Raw genomic sequence first — 23,681 nt, 5'->3', positions numbered from 1 at the left:
ATACAGTTCATTGTTTGGGAGATTGGGAATCGTTTAACCTTGGACTGGTTTGAATTGGGTATTTGGCTCAGGAGGGGATGTGAAAAGCAGGTTTTCCAGAAAATGCAGACTAGCAAGAAATGTGTAGTGAATTTATGCTTAGAGTGGCCAAGTTGGTGTGCTTGAGAAGATGCATCATTTGATATCAGATTTTAAGTATAGAGCAAATTGGGCCTGAGATTTTGCCTTCTAAAATGTTGCAACTTTGACCCATTGGTTGTGCAAGAGACTTTGGCCTAACGGTTCTTCTTTTTTAAATCTGCTTTTTGGGCTATTTGGGACTATTTTGGTTGTTGTTTTTTTGAAAAAAAAAAAAAGTGAGCCTGGGGAAAATTTGTTAATGTGCTAGAAAAAAATAATAAAACTGGCAATAACAATTTGTGCCCTGCACCTGTTTGACAACTAATGAAATAATGTCAGCCAATCATTGCTTCTGGTTAATGTTACAATTAGTAGGCCTATCATCTTCTATTTATTATATAACCTTATCCTGCTTATTCTGCAAAATAAGCTGCTATTCTGCAAAAATGTAAATAACTAATCTCATAAATGGGATTTTTGCAACCAAGATCATAACCAGGATGGAGTCAACACATGATTAAAGGGGTTCACGGTAATATTTATTCCTCTAAAACAATGTATATGATTATACCTGAAGTCTGTTTAATCAGCGGTGTGTGTAGTGTATGATTGAGTGGAACATCTTTGTTGTGGGAATGTTGAATGGTGTGAATACAAGACAAAGAATAATGCCAAGCCAAAGGATGCAAAAAATCTGAGACAAAACCAAGATGAACAAAACCAAAAAGGCAACCTGCCAGTCAGAATAGATCGGCTGGTCGATGTGGTAAACATTATTAAGCCTACAGACCAAAGCTGAACAGGTGTACCACATCAGCTGCCCCCTCTCTCAGCCACACCCACTTGCTCAACGCCCCAGAGAGGTTAACATAGGGGAAACCGCAGACGGAGAGAGAGAGAGTCATCCCATTGTAATCACAGACACACATTATATAATCACTGTGCATAGACATTATGGAAACATTATGGAAAAAGCTCAAAAGGGCGGCACGCCATTGATTATATTATTCCTATGGTGCTATTCTAGAGATTAAATTATAATGAATAGGCTTTGGTTATTGGCTTCAACATAGAATCTGATATTGTATTTAGGTCTAAATACTGTGTTCAAGATTATAATAACTTCACTAATAAGAATCCACACAATAGCAAACAATTGTTGCTTATAGTCAAACACAATTATTAGTATCTTCCTCAATGATGCCATATTTGGCGTCTTTAACAATGTTATTTCCACAAAATCAAACTGTAATATTCTAAAAATGTATTAGAAGATTGATATGTGCCCAGATTCATTTCATCATTATTGAAATGAGCATCCAAAAGAGTCATCACTCTATCATCAAACAATGATTAAAAGTTCCTCTGGCACATCTTTGAATCCCAAAATGTTAGCATCTATTTCGCATCAGCCATTTATTATAACCATTATGTATCACTGATGGTCTAATAGGACTAAATTATGGAAAGGCTTGGGATAATGTATTCAACGTGATGTGGCACATAGGCGGAAAGGCTGTGGACAGTGAGTGGTCGCAAACACCGGGTCCAGATTGAGCTTTTCTCCAGGGGGGGCAGAGAAAGAAAATCTTTGAAGGAGGGAGGAAAGGAAAATATACAGCTCCATCCTGGCCAGCTGTTCCCCAGGACACACACGCTTCCCTACAAGGACACACAAATTAACACACACACACACACACACACACACACACACACACACACACACACACACACACACACACACACACACACACACACACACACATCAAACCTAAAATACCGCATAAAATTATCAATAATAGTCGATAACGGAAAAAATGCAATTTCCTGCAGGAAATGTGGCGACTGCGGTTGTCGAAGTAGTCTTCTACTACGAAGTAGTAGAAGAAGGATTAGTAGCAGTAGTATTAGTATAAATAATGAAAGTAAAAGCATGCAAGTAGCATTATTATGATTAGTATCAGTAGTAGAAACAATAAAATGCGTAAATATACGCAACATGTATAAAACTACGCTGTTGATTCGCAACAAGTAAGATATTGAGTTGATACCAAGTTATACAAGTTATTTTGTATGAAAGTCAAAATATAGTGACTTGTTCAATGTTTGAACAAAGGTGAGGTGGTGAAGTTTAAAGTGGTTGAAGTCCAACCACGAACAAAGCTATCGACGCAATACAAGTTGAAACGTAAAAAAGTGGATGGATAACATTTTAGCATCTTAGCTGAGATCCTCTGTAAGATCATAATCTATATCTATTTACAGTCTGCTGAATGACTACTAACCATACCCCTAACTCACATGTACCTGTTGCCCCTTTTACCACTTCCTGCTGATACTTCACCAAGTTGGTCTCAAATCAAATGAATCATGCCATCATCAATTGTTCTCTCATCAATTCAATGATTCAGTGGTGTACTCGAAGTTGCTGATACACACCAGCTGAAAAGGGCAGGAAGGCCTCTCTCTTTCTAGCCTTGCTGTCCTGGTCCAGGAAGTGTTGTGGGTTGAAGGAGTGTGGCGTTTCCCACACAGTCTCATCATGAAGAACAGAGTTCAGGGTGGCCATCACCACAGTGCCCTGAATTATGGCAATAAGGAAATCAGATGGGACCTTTTCAAAATAAAGGTTGATCAAACTAATAATGACGTTAGAATGGGTTTCTACCTTTGGGATGGTGTACTTTCCAAGGGGGGTGTCCCTGTTAGTCAAACGGACAATATTGAGAGGTAATATGTTACCCATCCTTTGGGTCTCTTGAATGACAGAGTAAGTATAGGGAGTGCTGTCTCTGTCAGATATGGAAGGTTGCCTGGATGAGCCAACTACGATATCTAGTTCAGCTTGGACTTTCTCTGTATAATAACATAAAAGTATACATTTGAAAAAACATGACGAAAGTAATCGTGACAAGACCCATAATGCTCCTTGGCCTAAAATGAATGCAACACTAACATTCCCACTTACTTTGTATGTCAGGGTAGTGAGCCATGAAGAGCAGTCCCCACTGCAGAGTGGTGGTGGTGGTTTCAGTCCCAGCAAGAAATAGGTCCATTGTACAATGGACCTATTCTCGATGTCAAACCTTGATTCAGGAGCTTCATTCTGCCAAGAATCCGGCGAAAAAACATACAAACACCGAAACAATATGAATCTATCTAGCATTACATACACTGTTACTGTGGTAATGGCTAAGGTTATACACAGGTACAGCTTATACTCTTCTCTGAGTACAGGAATCTCCTGGACACCCAAACCTAAAAATCGTGAGAGATGATCCATCCATCAAAGGATTTATTAAAAACTGCTCATTGTGTATATCATGGTGGCAACTATGTGACTAGAGGGGTATGTTATGTTATAAACATCTTTCAAAAACTGCTGAGTGCTTAACTACCCTAGTTTCACTTTTTTACAAGTTTGTACAATATTACAATATGTAAGGTCATACCCACCCAAGTGAACACATACACATACCTTAAGCATTTCTGTGAGGAAGCAGTCGATGTAGTCTCTGGGCAATGAGGGGTCATGATCTACTCTGTGCTCTTTGACCCGCTCTTCAATGTAGGACAAAACTCTACGAGTCAGAGTGAACACCCCCCTGTGAGGTCCAGGAAAATGCTTCACCAGCCATGGAAACGTGTTGTACAGCTACAGAGAACATAGTGGTTTAATTAGACATTTAAGTCGGCCATACAGCGAGTAGATTCCATCCAGACCTTGAAATTCATCCCATTTAACCTGAATAAGTACCATGACTTACCATCGCCCCTCGCCCTCCTTGTAGCTGCAGTATTTCACGGAAGTCCTCAACGATAGATTGATGCTTCTTATCAGTGTACTCAAAGCGTTCTCCAAACAACAAACAGGAGATGAAGTTGGAGGTGGCCTTGATTAAGGCTGTTCTAGGATCGGAGGGCGCTCCTAACAACATTTGGAATTGGGTTATTCAGACGGGACATGCATGTATAACTATTGTAAAAAACCTTTTAGCTTGGTGCTTCGATCAAGGGCGTAGGTTTGGTCTGAGCTTTGGTGGGGACACTACCCAGACACCTCCCCCCCCCCCCCCCCCCCACACACACACACACTAAATGAAATAACGTATGACGCTCGCCTGTATTTAACTTTGTTTGATGCATGCTGATGCATATGCAGTAAAACATTCAGTTTAGCACCATTCCAATTGCTTACCAAATGTGCTTGGTAAGCAAAGACAAAGATTCCGTCCACCTATTAGATTATAAAACAGATCTGTCTCAAAAGACGTGTGGTCGCAGGGCCTGCGCTTTTACACTGGCCGAGGAAAAATTGCCGGCTTGAGCTATAGCTAGCCCCAATATAGCCTCCCAGACCCTACACACATTGGCGTTTTCATTTTAATGAGAATGTGATTAGACGCTCCGCAGTGGGAGGTAATAATAATAATAATAATAATAATAATAATACATTTTATTTATAATGCACTTTATATTCAAGAATCTCAAAGTGCTTCAGAGAAAAAAAATAACAAAAAACTATTAAAAGGGGAACCTCAAAGAAAGTTTAGCTAAATGCTCTTTTAAAGAGATGGGTTTTGAGGTTCCGTTTAAAAAGAGCTGTAGTCTGTGGAGCCCTCAGGTGGTCAGGGAGGGCGTTCCATAGTCTAGGGGCAGCAGCAGAAAAGGCCCGATCACCCATGGTGCACAGCTTCGTATGTCGGGTTTGGAGGGTGTGAGTGGATCCTGAACGGAGTGTACGTGAGTTTGTCGGGGGGGTGAGGAGTTCCTGAAGGTAGAGGGGGGCAAGTCCATGAAGGCACTGGTGGGTGAGGAGGGAGACCTTGTACTCAATTATGAGTGGGACAGGGAGCCAGTGCAGTGCAGTGCAGTGCAGTGCAGTGCAGTGCAGTGCCAGTGCAGTGATTTCAGGATGGGGGTGATGTGGTCATGCTTGCGCACCCTCATCAGGACCCTGGCAGCACTGTTTTGAATGTATTGGAGCCTCTGGATGCTCTTGCCAGGGATCCCAATGAGGAGTGCATTGCAGTAGTCCAACCAGGTCCGTTTGTTACCACGTTGTTGTAGCCAATGATGACCTGTGTGGCGCGTAGCCAAAAGGGCCAATGTGGGCCAGGGCCACTATGATTGACAGGTAGGGGAGTGGGGGTTTGGGTAGAGGCGTTGCTGCGTTCTCCAGACAGCAACAACGCAGCGATATCAACATGAGTAGTTCTAGCTGGAGAAGGGCATGTGTTCATTCTATTGAAGTCTGCACAATACTATTGTATAGCCTACTATTGTTGTTTTTATAATTGCCATTTCACTATTTTCCTCAAATTCATGCGCTGAATAGTGACCTGGTTTTACGTGCATGCGTGCGTGCGGGTGTTGGGTTATCTGGATTATATAGGATGTAGCAAGCAAGTGATAACCAGTGTAACCAGATAAGACAGTGAAAACTGCGAGCTGCTGACCATCATGGGAGAGAAGTGATGCAGGCGCATTAAACGAAGACGGGGAGAGATGATGCGATATACGAAAAAAGACGCAGAGGAACTTTCCTTATGAGAAGCCGCGACCGAACCGGCTGGGCAGTGTTAGGCAAGGCAAGGCAACTTTATTTACATAGCACTTTTCATACACAAGGCAGACTCAAAGTGCTTCACATATAAACATTGTCATACAATAAAATAAAATAATAGATAAGTAAAAGAAAACATATGCAAAGAAATGGGTAAAATCGAAGGTTAAAAAGGCATTTTAGCATTAAAATAGAAAATAAAGGCAAAGTTAAAAAAGCTTTTTAGAAAGTGCAATGTATTTAAGATTTAGCAGAAAGCTAAAGCAAACATAAAAGTCTTCAGTCTTGTTTTAAAGGTGCTCAGAGTTGAGGTAAGTCTTAAATCCTCAGGGAGTTTATTCATGCTATTTGTTGCATAGTAACTAAATCCTGCTTTCCCATGTTCCGTGTTTACTCTGGGGATAATTAACAGATTGGTCTCAGAGGATCTTAGGGTCTAGAAGGCTTATGTAGTGGAAGCATATCAGTTGAATATTTTGGGCCTAAACCATTTAGAGATTTATAGGTTAGCAACATGATTTTAAAATCAGTTCTCTGACCTACAGGAAGCCAATGTAACGATTTCAGAATTGGTGTAATATGTTACATTTTTTTGGTCTTTGTTAGAACTCTAGCAGCAGCATTCTGAAAAGCTGAAGCTTCCTCTGAGTTTGTTTTTGGGGACCTGTTAGGAGACCATTGCAGTAATCAGGCTTACTAGTGATAAAGGCATGTACAAGTTTTTGTAAGTCTTCGGTGGACATGAGCCCTCTAAGTCTTGCTACATTTTAAGGTGATAATATGCCGATTTTGTAACTGATTTGATGTGACTGTCGAAATGTTAATCTGAATCCATGATAACCCCTAGATTTCTGGCTTTGATTGAGGTTTTCAGGGACAGGTGTTGAGTGTCCCTGAAAACAACACCTGAGCTATGTTAAATCAAGAGATTCGATTATTAAACCGAATTCACACAATTAACCCAACACCTTTTTTTAAAGGTGTTGGGTTACTTTAAGCCTTTCCGTTTTAGAACCAAATACAATTATCTCTGTTTTGTCCTCATTTAGTTGAAGGAAATTTCGGCACATCCATTCTTTCACTTGCTCAATGCACTGGAACATCAGATCTATGGGCCGATAGTCATTTGGTGATAGCGATACATATATTTGCATGTCATCAGCATAGCAATGATGGTGAATATTGCTATTTTGCGTGATTTGCCCTAGTGGGAGCATGTAGATGTTGAATAAAGAGGGTCCTAAGATCGAACCTTGTGGGACTCCACATGTCACGTTGGTTGATTCTGACACAAAGTCGCTAATGGAAACAAAGAAGTTCCTATTTTGTAGGTAGGACCTGAACCAATTTTAGACTGTGCCTGAAAGCCCCACCCAGTTTTCTAACCTGTCCTGAAGTATTGTATGGTCTACAGCAGGGGTACTCAATTAGAAAATCAAAAGGTCCACTCACCAAATTTCCGATCTGTCCAGGGTCTGGAACAGTCACGATGTAATTCAAAAATAAGAACTCAGAACAAAAAAAAAAGGCAGTAAATCCATGAAGAATATTTGAACTATGCACAAAGGATGATGTGTTCCGTCCACATCAGTGTGAAAAGTGACACCTTTTTTGTGCCACCAGTTCTTTAAACTTGGGCACAAAAGTTGTGAGGGCCAGGCGTAGACACTGGTGTAAGTGTTCATTACTGAGTGTACTCCTGTATTTGTTCTTCACCATAGTCATCGTTGAAAAGGCTGACTCACAAGAGTATGTTGAAGGGAACAAGGTGAGAATGTTCAGGGCCATTTCTTGCAAGACGGGGACACCTGCTGCAGGGATCTTCTTCCAAAAGGTGGCTGGGTCACAAAGAGATTCCTGCAGTGCAAGGTTTTCCTGAAGCTCAATCAGCTCTGATTGAAGAGAAGCAGCACTAGCCCATGGGCAGACCTTCAGGGCTTCAATTGAGAATTCTTGGATATTTTTCACCAGGAATGGATTTTCAATACACAGTAAGACCTGTTTTCCCAGAGGGAAATCTCCAAACCGGGTTTCCAAATGTTCAATCAATTTGTTCAGGAATTCCACATAATTGTGATGCTGTGTTCCTGAAGCTTGACTTTTCAGTTTTGGGAAGTGAAGCAGGCCCTCTTCCTGAATGTCAATTTTGAATATTTCCAGTTTCCTTTGAAAAGCACGGATAGCTGACATGAGGATGCACACTGTGTTATTTTTGCCCTGGAGCTTCAAATTCAGATCATTGGGGTGGCAAGTAATGTCTGATAGAAATCCAACAATTTCCATTTTTCATTGTTTTGCAGGAATTCCACAAATGGTTTTGCTTTTGGACTCTTCTGAATCAACAGAAACATTTCTAGCTCTTTCCGTAGCGTCCAAAAATGCTCCAGTACTTTGCCTTTACTAAGCCACCTGACATTGTTGTGTAGAAGCAATTCGTCAAATTCTGCATTAACCTCTGTGAGGAATGAGCGCAGCAAGCGATGCTGCAGAGCAGATGATGCCCTCAAAAAATTGACAAGACTCATTACTGTTGTCATGATTTCTGAGTACTCCATTCCAAGGCTGGCACACAAAACCATCTGATGAATGACACAGATGTATGCTATGAGGTCAGGGTGATGAACCTTTAACACTAGTCTACACTGTAACTACACTCTCTCCCAGTCATACTTGGGGCTCCATCAGTTGCAATGGAAACAACATGCTTCAGTTCTATCTCTCGGTCTCTCAACATCTCCATCACTGCTTCATAAATGTCATCCCCTCTTGTATGCCCATGAAGGGTTGTGAGGTCTAACACATCTTCAAAGAATTCCCCCATCTCTTCATCAAAAAATCTGACAAACACCAGAAGTTGGGCATCATCTGTGTTGTCTGTGGATTCATCCAAAGTCAGTGAAATGCATTTAGCCTTTTTAACAGCAGATTTCAGTTGGTCCAATAAATCATCAGCAAGGATTTCAGTTCGTCTTACTGCAGTGGAATCAGAGAGGGGTATTTGATTTATGTTTTGTATGATGTCATCTTTTTGAGTTCCCTCAAACAGAGCGATTGCTACTTCCTTCATGCACTCTTTCATGATTTCCGCATCAATGAATGGCTTTTTGTGCTTGCCTAAGACCCATGCCACTCGCAGTGAGGCTTCAGTTCCACGCTCCTGTTGTGTGGCTGACCTGACTATCATAGTGCGTGTTGCTTGGTATGTTGCTTGCATTTGGCTTATTTTTCTGGACCTTACCTCAGAGTTTTGTGGGTAATTCTGCTCGAAGTGGCCATGCTTTGTTTCGTAATGACGTTTCACTTTTTACAAGGGCAACTGTCTCATTACAGATTAAACACATTGGTTTTGTGCTCCCTGCAGGCAGCACAAATGCATATTTGTCGGTCCACTCTGTCTTAAATTCACGATATTCGGAATCCACCTTTCTTTTTTTTCTAGTTCGGAGCACGCCATGATGTTTGCTAGCTAAAGAAACACCGTTCGCAAATCTGACCACGTTGTTGTAGCCAATGATGACCTGTGTGGCGCGTAGCCAAAAGGGCCAATGTGGGCCAGGGCCACTATGATTGACAGCTGGCCCACCCTATCCGAATTTCCCGGCATTAACTTGAAATTCAAGGAACGAAAAAATAGCCCATATTATAATGTCTGACAAAATTGTGTACGATAAATAAGTATCATTACGTTACAAATATTTACAGAAATGCTATTTCTTTTAATTTTTAATATTCTGCGATTAATTTTGATTGGGTAAAGCTATGTAGGAGGCCACAGTGTGCGTTCTATAAAATATTCTAGTATAGAACACTCCGGCAGCTCCGGCGGGTGTCCGAGAGCTCTATATCTAAATAATATAATATGATATAATATAATACAATATAATATAATATAACATATAGATATCTATATAATCCGGCGGGTGCTCAGCCGAACAATCTCCGGCTGTAGTCCGAGAGCGCCCCGGAGCTGAGCACCAGCGGGTGTCCGGGAGTCCGCACCAGCAATAATTCCTTTCTCCTCCATGTAGATTTGGGAATCAGGGAGTCAAAGCCAAAGTTCCCTTCCCCCAATTCCTTCTCAACCATGCATGCTTGCGTGCCTTAAATCCCCTCCGGGGAATGTGACCCGAACGGGCCGACAGACTGCGGAGGGAAAAAACACTCGCAGACCTTGCTTGCGCTCGCGGCCACAATGTCATAGTGATGTTATTATACAACCGCTGATAGGACATTTTGATTGGGCACGAGGTAGATACATGATTGTAAACACATCGAGAAATCACATGCTTGGAAAATATAAAAAAAAATAATAATAAAAATAATACATACAATAATATAGATTTTCGTCTTCGTCCGAATTTCATTGCGTTTGGGTCCGGATCCGGACCGGAGTCCGCCAATTGAGTACCCCTGGTCTACAGTGTCGAATGCAGCACTGAGGTCAAGTAGCATTAGTATTGAGGTTTTGCCAGAGTCTGTGTTAAGACAGATGTCGTTTACAACTTTAATAAGGGCGGCCTCAGTGCTGTGCAGGGGTCGAAATCCTGATTGGAAGGTGCCATAGCAATCAGTTGATGCCAGGAAGTGATTAAGTTGCTGGAGGACAACTTTCTCAATGATTTTACTTATGAAGGGTAGATTTGATATTGGTCTGTAGTTGTTAATATTAGAGGCATCTAGGCTCCGCTTTTTTAAAAGGGGTTTAATAACTGCAGTTTTCAAAGCTTTTGGGAAATTCCCTGACTGGAGTGAGTTGTTAACTATATGCAATATGTCTACTGTTAGGCAGTCGAAAACATTCTTAAAGAGGATGGTAGGTAAAGTATCAAGGTGACAGGTGGATGGCTTTAGTTGTGTCACAGTTTCCACAAGAGTTTGAGAGTCTATAACATTAAAGCATGCCATCTTTGCCACGTTATTTTTGCCTGAACAGGGTGGTAGTCCAACATTCTTGTTTGAAGTGGAGATATTGATGGCGCGTCTGATGCCTTCAATATTATCAGTATAAAAAGCTGCAAACTCATTGCATTTCTGCATGGAATGGAGATCAGGAGGAATTTGTGTGGGGGGGTTGGTCGGTCTGTCAACAGTTGCAAATAGGGTTTTTGCATTATTAGTGTTGGTTATAATGATACTGGAGAAAAATATTTCTCTAGCACTTTTTAACTCTAAATAGTAGGCACGGAGGCTCTCTTTATAGATATCATGTTGAATATGAAGTTTTGTTTTACGCCAGATGCGTTCAACCTTCCTGCATTCTTTTTTCTGTGCTGTTACAGAAGCAGCTTTTCTACAGGGTGCCTTTTGCTTTCCAGAAATCGTTTTAACCTTATAAGGTGCAATGACATCTATGACTTTCAAAATTTTCAAATTAAAGTTTTCTACAAGATCATCAGCAGAACATGGGTTGAGATGTGGTAGCAAGGAGATGGCCTTTTTAAAAAGTACATTAGAATCTTCATTGATATACCGTTTTTTGACAGTATTTGATTTTGTCTGTATGTCGGGAATAAAAGATATGTTAAAGAAAACACAAAAGTGGTCCGACAAGGAAGGATCAGTCACAGAGAGATCAGAAACATTGAGGCCCTTTGTGATAACCAGGTCTAGAGTGTGCCCCTTACAATGAGTAGGGGCACATGTTGAGACAGTTCAAATGTGTCCAAAATGGTAAAAAGTTTTTTTGCACACTTGTCAATCGAATCATCAGTATGAAAATTGAAGTCACCAGTTATAACTAGACAGTCAAATTCTGTGGAGATGCTAGACAATAATTCTGTGAAGTCATCGAAAAAATTTGCTGAGTATGTGGGTGGCCTGTAAATAATTAATAGGAGAACTCTGGGGGAGCCTTTCAATACAGCACTAAGGTATTCGAATGATGGAAAATCACCAAATAACATCTGTTTCCCCTGAAATACATTTTTAAATACAGAAGCAACCCCTCCACCTCTTTTTCCAGATCTACATGCATCAAAAAATGTATAGTTGGGAGGAGCTGTCTCTATCAGAACGGTTGCACTGTTATTTTGTTCCAGCCATGTTTCAGTTAAAAATATAAAATCTAGTTTAGAAGAGGTAATAAAATCATTACCTAAAAAAAAGTTGTTATTAAGAGACCTAACATTAATTAGAGCCATCCTGATGGTGTTGTTGATAGGCTTTAAGGTGTTTTTGGTTTGGAGGCAATAGATATGAGATTTGTGAGGTTAGCAGTGTGTCTAAGTTTCCCTTTGTTTACTCTCTTGGTGGTTACAGCATGAATGCAAAAGTTGCCCGGTTTTGACGTAGGTAACCTTGGGTTCAGCAGATTATGTGAAACTTCCTTCATACTGTGTCTACGGCTGAACCCTTTTTTATCTCAGTAATACTCAGGACTACTATCAGTACAGGGGGGGGGGGCTGGGGCGCCATCCTCTTGGGTGTTATCAGCCTGTGGCCATGACGTGGCGATGCTGTCTTTGACACAGATGCAAGTTTGATGCCAACATATTCCAGTTTCTTAAATTCAGCTGGAAAATCGCAAAGGGAGGAGACAGTGGAGCTGGAGTTGTTGTTGTGGCTATGGGAGAGATGAGGCTGGAGGTCATCGTCGATGGGGGAATGCAGATGAGGGAGGTGGCCGTTCCTCGCCAAGCCAGCATCAGCGATGGGGGAAGGCACAGTGTCGATGGCGTCAGGCGGGCTGTTGTCTCTCTTCAAGGTCTGTGGGCTGTCTGCTATCTGTGTGGCAGATAGTGGCAGAGTAGATGTGTGGGGGAGGCTGTAGTCTTGCTTCTTCTCAACGTGTGCTCTGACTGTGGCCTGTGCGTCAGACCATGGAGATTGTGGGAAAGCGAGAAGAGAAGATTGTCCCTTAACAGTTTTGAGCCTAACCTGTTTGGGTGTAGGCCATCTGCTCTGAAAAGATATTTGTGCCCCCAGAATAAGTTGAAATTGTCAATAAAGCCCCTTTCTCTTTCATTGCAGACTCTGGAAACCCATGTATTCAGTGCACGTAGACGACTGAATCTGCTTATTCCCCTGTCAACTGCTGGTATGGGTCCACTGATGAATGACTTAATGTGTATTTTGTCCAGTGTTTCCAATATATCAGTGTAATCCCTCTTCAGAAGTTCTGACTGTTCTCTTTGAATATCAGTAAGTCCTGCATGCACAATAATCTGTGGGATTTTGGGGTTTTCCAATATGATTGTGGCTAGTTTCTGGTTGATATCACTAACCATTCCATATGGGAAGTTGCATGTTTTGATTTTCTTACCGGTTATATCCTTGATGGTTGAGTCTCCTATAATCAGAGTGTCTGGTTCATCTGCTTTCTGTGAGATGGGCCCTTGTTGGCTTGAGGTGGCGGTCGCAGACGCATGCGCAGCCCGCCTCCGTGGCGACTGGTTCTTGTTCCATCTCTGTCCGTACCGTCCGTCCGGACACATTTCGGGGCTCAGGGGTGCACAGGTGGCCGACGCATGCGCAGCACGCCTCAATGGCGACTGGTTCTTGTTCCGTCTCTGTCCGCACCATCTGTCCGGACGCATCTCGGGGCTCAGGGGTGCACGGGTGGCCGACACATGCACAGCTCGCCTCTCTGGCGACGGGTTCATGGTCGGTCTCTGTCCGCACTGTTTGTCCGGACGCATCTCGAGGCTCAGGGGTGCATGGGTGGCAGGCGCGTTCATGGACTCTTGAAGGGGCAGGAACCGGTTCTTCAGCGGCAGGGTTAACTAGCGATGGGCTAATCCGGCTGATACATGCAACTTTAGCTTTGGGTAGCTTAGCATTTGGGGTTGAGTGAACTTGTTGATACAGTTTGGTATGTTGTTTTGGCTTAGCGCCGACTCCGTGCCAGTGAGACTCAGTTGGTACTGTCTCTCTTTTGTCCAGCTTCGGGAATGATACAATGTAGCTTTGATCATTTTGTTGTGTATTTGTCTAAGTTAGCTCAGCAGACTCACCCATCGGAACTGTATCCTGGAGGAGTCCTATGCATTTTTCTAATGCTAATAGTCTCGTTTCAAATATAGCTACCGTCTGTCGCAGTTTGGTGCAGTCTGTGCATTTACCAGTCTCCGTGCCTGAGATATCCGAGTACAGAGGCATGTTGGCAATAGGAAAGTCCAAGGTTTTTGTTGCGGTCTGATCCGGGAGTCAAAAAGTGCCAAAATGTATTGTGGAATCGAGCGATGGAGGACGACGGAAACAAACTATACATTGTTAAGTATTATGATCATGAAATAAAATAAAATAAAGCAGATCTGAACGATGAATTAAGTCGTTTTTTCCAATGCCTAGCGGAGCTTTGGGAAACATGACCTCTCTCTGCTGCCTGGGAGGAAGGCGTTAAATGTGTTAAAAGGAAGACGTATGTTGGGAGGCGGTACCAAAGTGGGAATTTAACCCTTTGTGTAGTTTCAACCTGAAAATTGGTGGGGACATTTCAGTCGTCATTTGACATTGGTGGGGAGACGTCCCCTGGTCCCCCACCCAAATCTACGCCCTTGGCTTCGATAGCAGGAATATTCAGAAGTTAGCATGAGGAATTGAGTTGACGGATGAGAGAGGTCCTCGTTAAATAAGGCATTTAATTTATGAATATCCACACCTACATTTGTAAATTACACAGCTTGCAAACACACTGTAAAAACGAAAACTTAAAATTGTTGGTCTCATTATGATTTCTGAGTAAAATGAATATAAAACATTAAGTATTCATGTCAACTGTGCAATGCAATTTAGTCCAACCAACAATGTTGAGTTTTGGGTCACGAGTTGGGCTCACTGTAGTATCTTTGTTAGCAAGACACACGGGTTTAAGTCAGACTCTGTCTGAGGCTGGGCCAACTACGGTGCACATGCGCATTTCAACACTTTGGAAAATACGGGGTTTCCTAACGGAATTTTCAGGGGTTTCACCTACATTCCTGCACGTCGTGGCTCTTCGCTACGTATCACAACACAGTTCCATGTTGGAACAGTGTTGTGAGCTGCACAGGTGCTTTTACAGGTTATGCATATTTTTATTTGACACGGCCACTGCAGATATGTCAGCAATGTTGTTGCTGTTGTTACAATTGTTATGCACTGCACAATGACATGTTTACAAGATGGTAACAAAACAAATGACATGACAAACAAAATCATTCATCCAGTAGGCCTACCTTGCTGCTGTGCAAAGCTCTCAATCAGGTACTGGCACTCCTGCTGGATGGTTGGTTCCAGACGCGTCTTACCCAAACCAAAGTTCCTGAGTGTGTACAGAGCAAATCTCCTCTGCTGCTTCCATGAGATACCACTTGACATCAACAAACCTGTTGCAAATACAAAACATCCAAAGCTTAATTGGCTGAAGTGATATCTTTGTGTGGTAGTTGAAACACATACAATGTTTACCCTGAAAGTTTACAGAATGATCCTCATCCCAAAGAATATATATTTTATTGCAAACGATGTCACATCAGGTATCCAGAGAAAGCTTTGCAAAGCACCTCAACCTTTTAAACAAAACTGTTAATTGCTACTTGTTAACGGTAGCTGTTATTATACACAATTTTAAGGTTTCAGGTTTAATTTTTATTGGTTAATATAGTAGGGGAGAGCCGGGTCGATTGAAACACTTTTCAGTTAAACGTCTTTTTCAAAGATGACGTTACGTATACAAATAATTTCAACATGTGATCAACAACTCACATGTGTGTTATCTTAGTTACAAGTGTAATTTAATACATATGTTGGATGATCGAGCTGTTTTTTAACTTTGAAAGTAAGTTGACATCTGTTTCAAACGCCCCGCCTAGTCGGGACGTTTGAAACACACATGCGGGACGAATGAAACAGCATATTTTAAAAATAAACTATTGAACTTACTCTTGTTTTTTTGCAATATACCGGACAACACAGTAGTGTACTTGTCATTGCTAAAATTTCACATAATTCCGCATACTATAAATAGGTTAAAATATATTTTTGGCCCGTGCGTAATTGTCAAGATGCACGTTTCGATTAAAACTCACCTATTTTCTTTTGGATGACTAAATTTGCATAAATTTTATTTATTTCCCTATCCTCAATCATGTTTAGGGATACACAGTTGAACATCCTTTTATTTATTTTGAACAAAAACTACCACGTCAACCGGATAACATGACTCCTGTTGCGTTTGAAACAAGTGTTTCAATCGTCCCTACAGCGACTACTGACACTTAAACCTTTTTTACCTCTAAACTTCAAAACTCTGACATTGCACACTTTAACACAGGTTTAAGTACTAATTCATCTGTTGTATAGTCATATTATTATGGCATGAAACAAAAAACACAACTATTTATTACAAAAAAACTACCGCAGGAAGGATTTTAGTTTGCGCTCTCGAAAACGAAATTTCGTGGGGTTGGTCAGGCTTCCGTGCTGAACGTAGTGACGAAATTTGACGTGAAAGCCTTGCGTGGTTTTCGAGGAAATCACTGTGTTTCAATCGTCCCGTGTTTCAATCGACCCGGCTCTCCCCTACACACATTTCTGTTTTTGCCAATATTGATTGAATCTACTAAGACCACAAAATATGTGGGGATGTTTTTTAAAGCAATGCAACACACAATACCTTTTGTTCCAATCACATCATACAGTATTGGTAGACCTGGGCGATCTGCATAGTCTTCTCCTCTCTTGACCAAGACTTCTCTCATAAGCTTGTATCCGTTGACAACCACAACTCTTCCACCCAAGATTTGAAGACTAAAAATTGGTCCATATTTCACAGCCAACTAAAATAAAATGTGATGATGATATAATTGAACAGTGTCAAACTGTACAGAGACAACATTTTGTCAATCAAATCAATGGAGACAAATAATAGTGAGGGGGTATTCGTGCTAGACTTTTTAAATGCTAACCTTTTACTGTTTGAAATAATTGTGGTTCACAACAAACATACCTTCTCAAAATTCAAATGCATTTTGTTGGGATCAACCCGATATGTGTCACGGATAATAGGAAGAGTCCAGGGTCCGGGAGGAAAATCAGAGGGGCTTATATTCCTTAAATAGTCAGCAAGGATCAGGAAAACAAAGATGAATATTAAAACACCTCTTGTGTCCATCCACTCCAGGGCTAATATTTCAGAAAACACCGCCATTTGTAATCTACAGTGTTTGGTAGTATTGGTGTATTGAGGATTGTAGTCTTTGCTTGAATGAAGACATGCAACTGCTGAATCTGGAGCAAAGTCCGTATTTGTAGGCTAAGTGCACCAATAAGAGCATATTCTGACAATACTGATGTTATAAACAATCAAACACGATTTGATGAAGTGATAAGACTATTTATTTTATTTTTTTTTCAACATCTGGGTCAGGTTTGATTTTGTTGATTATTCACAGACCATGTAACCGAAAGGTTGATGTGTTGATGTGTCCCTGATCAAGACTAACTGCTCCTGACGAGCTGGCGGTTGCCTTGCATGGTTGACTCTGCCGTCGGTGTGTCAATGTGTGTATTAACCGATGTAAGTCGCTTTGGATAAAAGCTTCTGCTTAATGCCCTAATTGTAATTGTAAAATAGATCCAAACACAACCAGAGGAAAGACAGTACCTCTGGCCAAGATATTTCCTGCCTGAAAGGGTTTGATTGCTATAGAGGCCCAGGTTACATTATATCTGGGACTATTACTAAACTACTGTTTTTTGATATGTAGTCCTAATCATATCATCTCTAAAACTGCATACTAATTAAAGTCTATCTCATAAAGATCAAGAGAGAAAATCGACTCCAGTAATTTTTCACCTGGGAGAATTGCAATTGTGGATGTTTTGTGTGTCAACTTTTTGGTTTCAAAACAAACTGTACACAAAGTTCTCTCAGCAAATTATTTTTCTGGTTAAATGTTACAATTAGTGGGACTATCTTCTTCTATTTTCTAACCTTATTTGGTTTATGCAACAATGTTATTCTGCAAAAACGTTAGTTCTGTAAATAAATAATCTCATAACTGGGATTGTTAAAACCAGGCTCCAAATGTCGGAAGATTGTATGTATGCCTAAGGGTTCTTTTATTTCAGCTCATGTACCAAACATAAATGTTCTGTGGCCGTGTCCCTGAAGATTGTGTGTGGCGGCGCGAAGTTCCTTGTCTACCACCTGAGGTATTAATTATCAGGTTAATTAGGTTGCATTCAAGTCTTTATTGCGTTCACGCATTGGCCTTTTAGATGGCTTTTTGTGTTGTCATCTTATTTACGTAAGACACATTTTCTGTGTGTGATCTTTACACAGACCTTGTGAGGTTTGTGTGTATGTGTGAAAGAGATACAGGTCATACTCAGAAAATTAGAATATCGTGCAAAAGTTCATTTATTTCAGTAATTCAACTTAAAAGGCCAAATTAATACATTATGTAGACTCATTACATGCAAAGTGAGATATTCCAAGCCTTTATTTGTTATAATTTTGAAGATTATTGCTTACAATTTATGAAAACCCCAAATTGAAAATCTCAGAAAATTAGAATATTGTGAAAAGGTTCCATATTGTAGGCTCAAAGTGTCACATTCTAATCAGCTAATTAATCCAAAACACCTGAAAAGAGATCCTGAGCCTTTAAATGGTATCCCAGCCTTCTTCAGTAGGATTCACAATCAGAAAGATTGGAGAGGCACAGAATGCAAGATGCTTGAAGTCCAGTGTGAAGTTTCCACAGTCTGTGTTGGTTTGGGGAGCCATGTCATCGGCTGGTGTTGGTCCAATGTGCTTTATTAAGACCAGAGTTAACGCAGCCGTCTACCAGGACATTTTAGAGCACTTCATGCTTTCTTCAGCGGACCATCTTTATGGGGATGCTGACTTCATTTTCCAGCAGGACTGGGCACCTGCCCACACTGCCAAAACTACAAAAACCTGGTTCAATGACCATGGGATTACTGTCCTTGATTGGCCAGCAAACTCGCCTGACCTGAACCCCATAGAAAATCTATGGGGCATTGCCAAGAGAAAAATGAAAGACATGAGACCGAACAATGCCAAAGAGCTGAAGGCCGCTATTGAAGCATCCTGCTCTTCCATAACACCTCAGCAGTGCCACAGGCTGATAGCATCTATGCCACGCCGCATTAAGGCAGTAATTCATGCAAAAGGGGCCCGAACCAAGTACTGAGTACATATGCATGATTATACTTTTCATAGGGCCAACATTTCTTTATTTAAAATCCTTTTTTTACTGATTTCATGTAATATTCTAATTTTCTGAGATTTTGAATTAAGCCTTAATCTTCAAAATTATAACAAATAAAGGCTTGGAATATCTCACTTTGCATGCAATGAATCTACATAATGTATTAGTATGACCTTTTAAGTTGAATTACTGAAATAAATGAACTTTTGTACGATATTCAAATTTTCTGAGTATGAGATGTTCCTTGTATACCATATAAGGTCATAGTTAATAATTAGGTTGCATTTAGGTGTATATTCACGTGTTTACCATTTCAAAATGATATGGCTGTTCGGTTTTCTGGCAAACTACATTCGGGCAGGGTTTTGGCTGTTTGGGTGGTTTTTAGACTAAATTGCCAATCCGATCTAGCAACACTGATTGCGCCCATGTTTCCGAAAGTGGGGCCTCCACCCTTTCCTCAGAGGAAAGGGTGGAGAGCTGCGTAAAGCGGCAATATTTGAAAATGGTGATTGTTGTGTTTGTTTAACTCATTATTAGTGTGATCATGGGTATCGAATAGCAACCTTTTGCTTGAATGCTGGTGCCCTGAACATTGAACTATAGATGGTCAGATGGTTTCTGTCGATAGGGATGTTTGTTGAATTATGCAAATATCAGTTCAAGTTTGCAATGTGAATTCTTTCTCAATTCCGTTGAAATAATGTAATGGAACTGGAAGGCATTTGTTAACATTACTGCTGTGGTACTAGCTTTGGAATCCAAAACGAATGGAACATCTGAGACTAGATAGAGAATAATGCCAAGCCAAAGGATCCAAAATATCCTAAGAGAAAAAAATAAGAGGAACAAAACCAAAAAACCAACCTGTCAGTCTAGATAGATCGACTGGTTTATGTGGTAATCATTATTAAGCCTATACCAAACCTGAACCGGTATACCACATCAGCTGACCCCTTCTTCAGCCCCGCCCACTGGCTCCACGCCGAGGTTAAAGCAGGGAACCAGCAAAAAGAGTGTCGTCACACTGTAATCAGAGACACACATTATATCATCAGTGCGCATCAATATTATGGAAACTTGCACATAAAGAAAGTATCCTCAATCAACAACACAATGACTAAAGGGTCCTTCAGGCTCACATAATGTGATAGACAAAAATGGCAGCTTGCACTTGATTTTAACATATCATTTGTATGCTCGAGGTTTAATCATAATGAGAAGGCTTTGGATGTTGGCTTCAAAATGTTGCACACAAGAGGAAGGCCTTTGGAAAGTGTGTGGTGCCTCATTTGAAGTTTAGATTGAGTGCTTCTCCAGGGGGGACGGAGAAAGAACTCATTGAAGACAGGCAGTGAAAAGAAGATAGAGCTACATCCTGAGCAGCGGTCAGTCTTTGATTCGTTTAAAGCCCCCAATATAAAACCAGAAGGGTATATTCCAACTGTGAGAATTGGAACATATAAAGACCAATAAAGCCCAATTCAGACCAAAGATTCGCCTCGCAACGACTTGCAACGAGACTGTTTTGGAATGTCGCAGGGGAAAAGTTGCAGCAGTGTGAACTGGTCGTTGCAGCGCGGCTGATGCCGTCGCAAGGAGTCCAGTTTTAGAACACCACAACGTACCTATATCTCTTCAACCAATCAGGACACAGCACAGAACAACTTGTACGTCACGGCCTTACTCCGTCCCGGTCATGTACTGTCCACAGTAAGTCCAGTTCAGAAGCAAATAACTTTGAATGCTACGTTTTTTTACACAAAGCGCCATCATCAAAATGAAAAACAAATACTTACTTAAATAAATAAAGCAAAAGTGATGCATTTTTAGGTTTAATTATTGATAGAGTGGGAAAAGGATGTAAAAATGCAATGACACACAGGCCTTAGAATCTGATCAAAGGCTTTATTTTGGGCTATTAAAGTCTTCAGAGGTCACATCATCCATGAGGGCAATTAGCTCAACGTCACACTAATGATTAACAACATTGTGTTCAAGATTGTATAATGCCTTCACTAATAAAAATCAACAAAATAGCAAACCAATGTTGCTTGTAGTCAAACACAATTGATAGTATCTTTCTCTACTATGCTACCTTATTTGGCGTCCTTAACCATGTTATTCCAACAAAACTGTAATCTTGTAAATTTGGTTAATCATCGCATCGATATGTGCCCAGAATCATTACGTCATGGAAACGAGGAATCATCACAAAATCCTCAAACAATGATTAAATGGTCCTCTGTCCCGGCTTAGATTCCCAAAATCTATTTAACAATTAACAATTATGTATCACTGATGCTCTGATGCAACATGTTTAATTATGAAAAAGGTTTGGGATAATGGATTCATCGTGGTTTGGCACACAGGCGGAAGGGCTTGGGAGAGTTAGTGGTAGCAAACACGGGGTCCACACTGAGCTTTTCTCCAGGGGGGGCAGAGAAAGAAAACCTTTGAAGGAGGGAGGTGAAGAAAAGATACAGCTCCATCCTGGCCAGCTGTTCCCCAAGACACACCCGCTTCCCTATGAGGACACACACACACACACACACACACACACACACACACACACACACACACACACACACACACACACACACACACACACACACACACACACACACCAGGTAATGTTGGACGCAATTATTTATTTCATTGTAAAAGAGAACAACAGAAATAATGCATTTCCTGCAAAAAATGTGACTAGGGGTCCTGCGCTTACAGATGACGTATCGACACTTGACGCATCGACACAAACCAACGGACAAACCCGGAAGGGACGTTTATAAACGAGGCTCAATCATGGACATAAAACGAAGGCTCAATCCGTTTTAGTTTTGATTTCATTGAACGCAGCCCGTTCTTTCGCATAACAAAGCCATTGGAAACACGTCTTAAAGCACTGATGCATCTGTAACCCAGTTCCTGTTAGGGACTCTTATGCTGAAGGAGGAGAACGGAAGTGTCTGCGTGTGGGTCGCTGTTTTGACTGTGTTGGGAGTGCTGGAAATAAAGTGGATCGCCCCGTTCAGTGAATGGAGTTAGCCGATTCCTCTTTTATATATAACCCTAGTATATGCATCAATAATTTGTACATTCGATTATTATTCATAGATTAGAAAACAAAAGGAGATCGGAACGCGCATGCGCATTTAAAAGACAGCGTTTAAAGGAAGTGCGTCATTATTGCGCATCTAGGAACCCGAGTCGATCTGGCAGCCGAGTCAATATGACACCCACACCGGTATGAAACTAAAACTGTGATTCTGAATAAAATTTAAATGATATTGAAATTCCGTCTGAATATTATTGAAGATACAAGTGTGTAGATTTGTTAAATGGTTTGAACGAAGGTAAACGGTTGAAAAAGGATTTAGTTACGTCTTCTGCCATCCTCCTATTGACTCCCATGTTAATAAAAAAAGATAGTATTTTAAAAGTTGAATATCTTAAAAAGTATAAAATATTTTAAAAATCTGAAAAGAAGCGAGCGATTCAAAGCTATTCTGAACATTTTAAAATTTGAACAGAGTTTCTAGGTGAAGAATTGAGGAAGGGGATAGGTCCCAAAATTTGTAGAGAATAATAAAGAGGAAAGAAAGAAATTTAGAATAAATCTTATGAAGAACAATAGTTGAGCGCTGCATGCAGTGTAATGGTTTTGAATAATGTTTTTTGCACTTTGGACTTTGGCGGCATCAAGTGGCCGTACATGTGTTATTCAAGTATTTTCTGTTCCCTTGCTTTGCCAATTATCCCTGTCACCTGTGTCTGTTTGCTCCGGTCACATGACCAATCAAGCCATGCATTTAAGCCCTGCTTTTGCCTATGTTCAGTGCTTAGTCTTTGATGTGCCACGTTCGTACTCTGACCGAAGCTAGTCTTGAATTGGAAATTATTATTGATCCCCTGTGTTTTGACCGCTTGCCTGCCCTCTGGATTACCCACTTGGATTTGCCCCTTTGTTATGACGTTTTGGACTTTTGTCTTTTCTGTTGGTTTTTTGCTCTTTTTGGATTTTGCCCTCGTTTTGGAATTTGATCTTCTGTGTTTTTGCCCAAAGACTTTTTGTAATAAACAACCGTTCAGTTTAACCCTCTCTGCACTTGAGTCTATACCCTTCCCTTTTGTTAACTGGGTTAAGAGTAGAACTGTGGATTCGCAGATCCGGGCTCGATCCCCAATTCTGACATGCAGCACTCACCTAATTAGAAATAAGTTATCAAATCGATTTTCTCTAAGTGAACAACTGTGGGAGGAGATGGGTGGACCACAATGCCCCTTACATCTACCTGTTCACATTAAATGAATCATCATCAAAATAAAATCGTAAATTCAATGGTTCAGTGGTGTACTCAAAGTTGTATGGATGCATACCAGCTGAAAAGGGCAGGAAGGCCTCTCTCTTTCTAGCCTGGCCGTCTTGGTCAAGGAAGTGTTGAGGGTTGAAGGAGTGTGGCGTTTCCCACATAGTCTCATCACGTAGAACCGAGTTCAGGGTGGCCATCACCACGGTGCCCTGTTAGAGGAATTATGGCAATAAAGAGATCAGATGGGACCTTTTCAAAATAAAGGTTGATCAAACTAATAATGGCTTTGGAATGGGTTTCTACCTTTGGGATGGTGTAATTTCCAAGGGGGGTGTCCCTGTTAGCCATACGGGCAACATTGAGAGGTAAGATGTTACCCATCCTTTGGGTCTCTTGTATGACGGCGTAAGTATAGGGAGTGCTGTCTCTGTCAGACATGGAGGGTTGCCTGGATGAGCCCACTACGGTATCTAGTTCAGCCTGGACCTTCTCTACATGATAAAATAAAAGTAGAGGATGTCA

General features: G+C 41.0%; 1 protein-coding gene and 1 pseudogene across 2 annotated transcripts in view; both read right to left on the bottom strand.

Annotated features, from left to right (window-relative positions):
- Window positions 1–632: 632 nt before the first annotated feature.
- LOC115555959 (cytochrome P450 2J2-like) lies at window positions 633–16,991 on the bottom strand (annotated as a pseudogene).
- A 3,743-nt stretch (window positions 16,992–20,734) lies between these two features.
- Window positions 20,735–23,681, bottom strand: part of LOC115555958 (cytochrome P450 2J2) — a 37,945-nt gene continuing 34,998 nt past the window's right edge. For both annotated transcript variants that reach the window (XM_030373025.1, XM_030373024.1), the window contains exons 7-9: window positions 23,463–23,650; window positions 23,227–23,368; window positions 20,735–21,373 (exon numbers count right to left, since the gene is read on the bottom strand). In XM_030373025.1, coding sequence (XP_030228885.1) covers window positions 21,198–21,373; window positions 23,227–23,368; window positions 23,463–23,650 — 506 coding nt within the window. In that variant the 3' untranslated portion in view covers window positions 20,735–21,197. The remainder of the gene's footprint in view (window positions 21,374–23,226; window positions 23,369–23,462; window positions 23,651–23,681) is intronic.

Source organism: Gadus morhua, chromosome 12, assembly GCF_902167405.1.
Source record: "Gadus morhua chromosome 12, gadMor3.0, whole genome shotgun sequence".
Classification (NCBI taxonomy): Eukaryota; Metazoa; Chordata; class Actinopteri; order Gadiformes; family Gadidae; genus Gadus; species Gadus morhua.
This window is presented reverse-complemented; position numbering and strand designations above follow the sequence as displayed.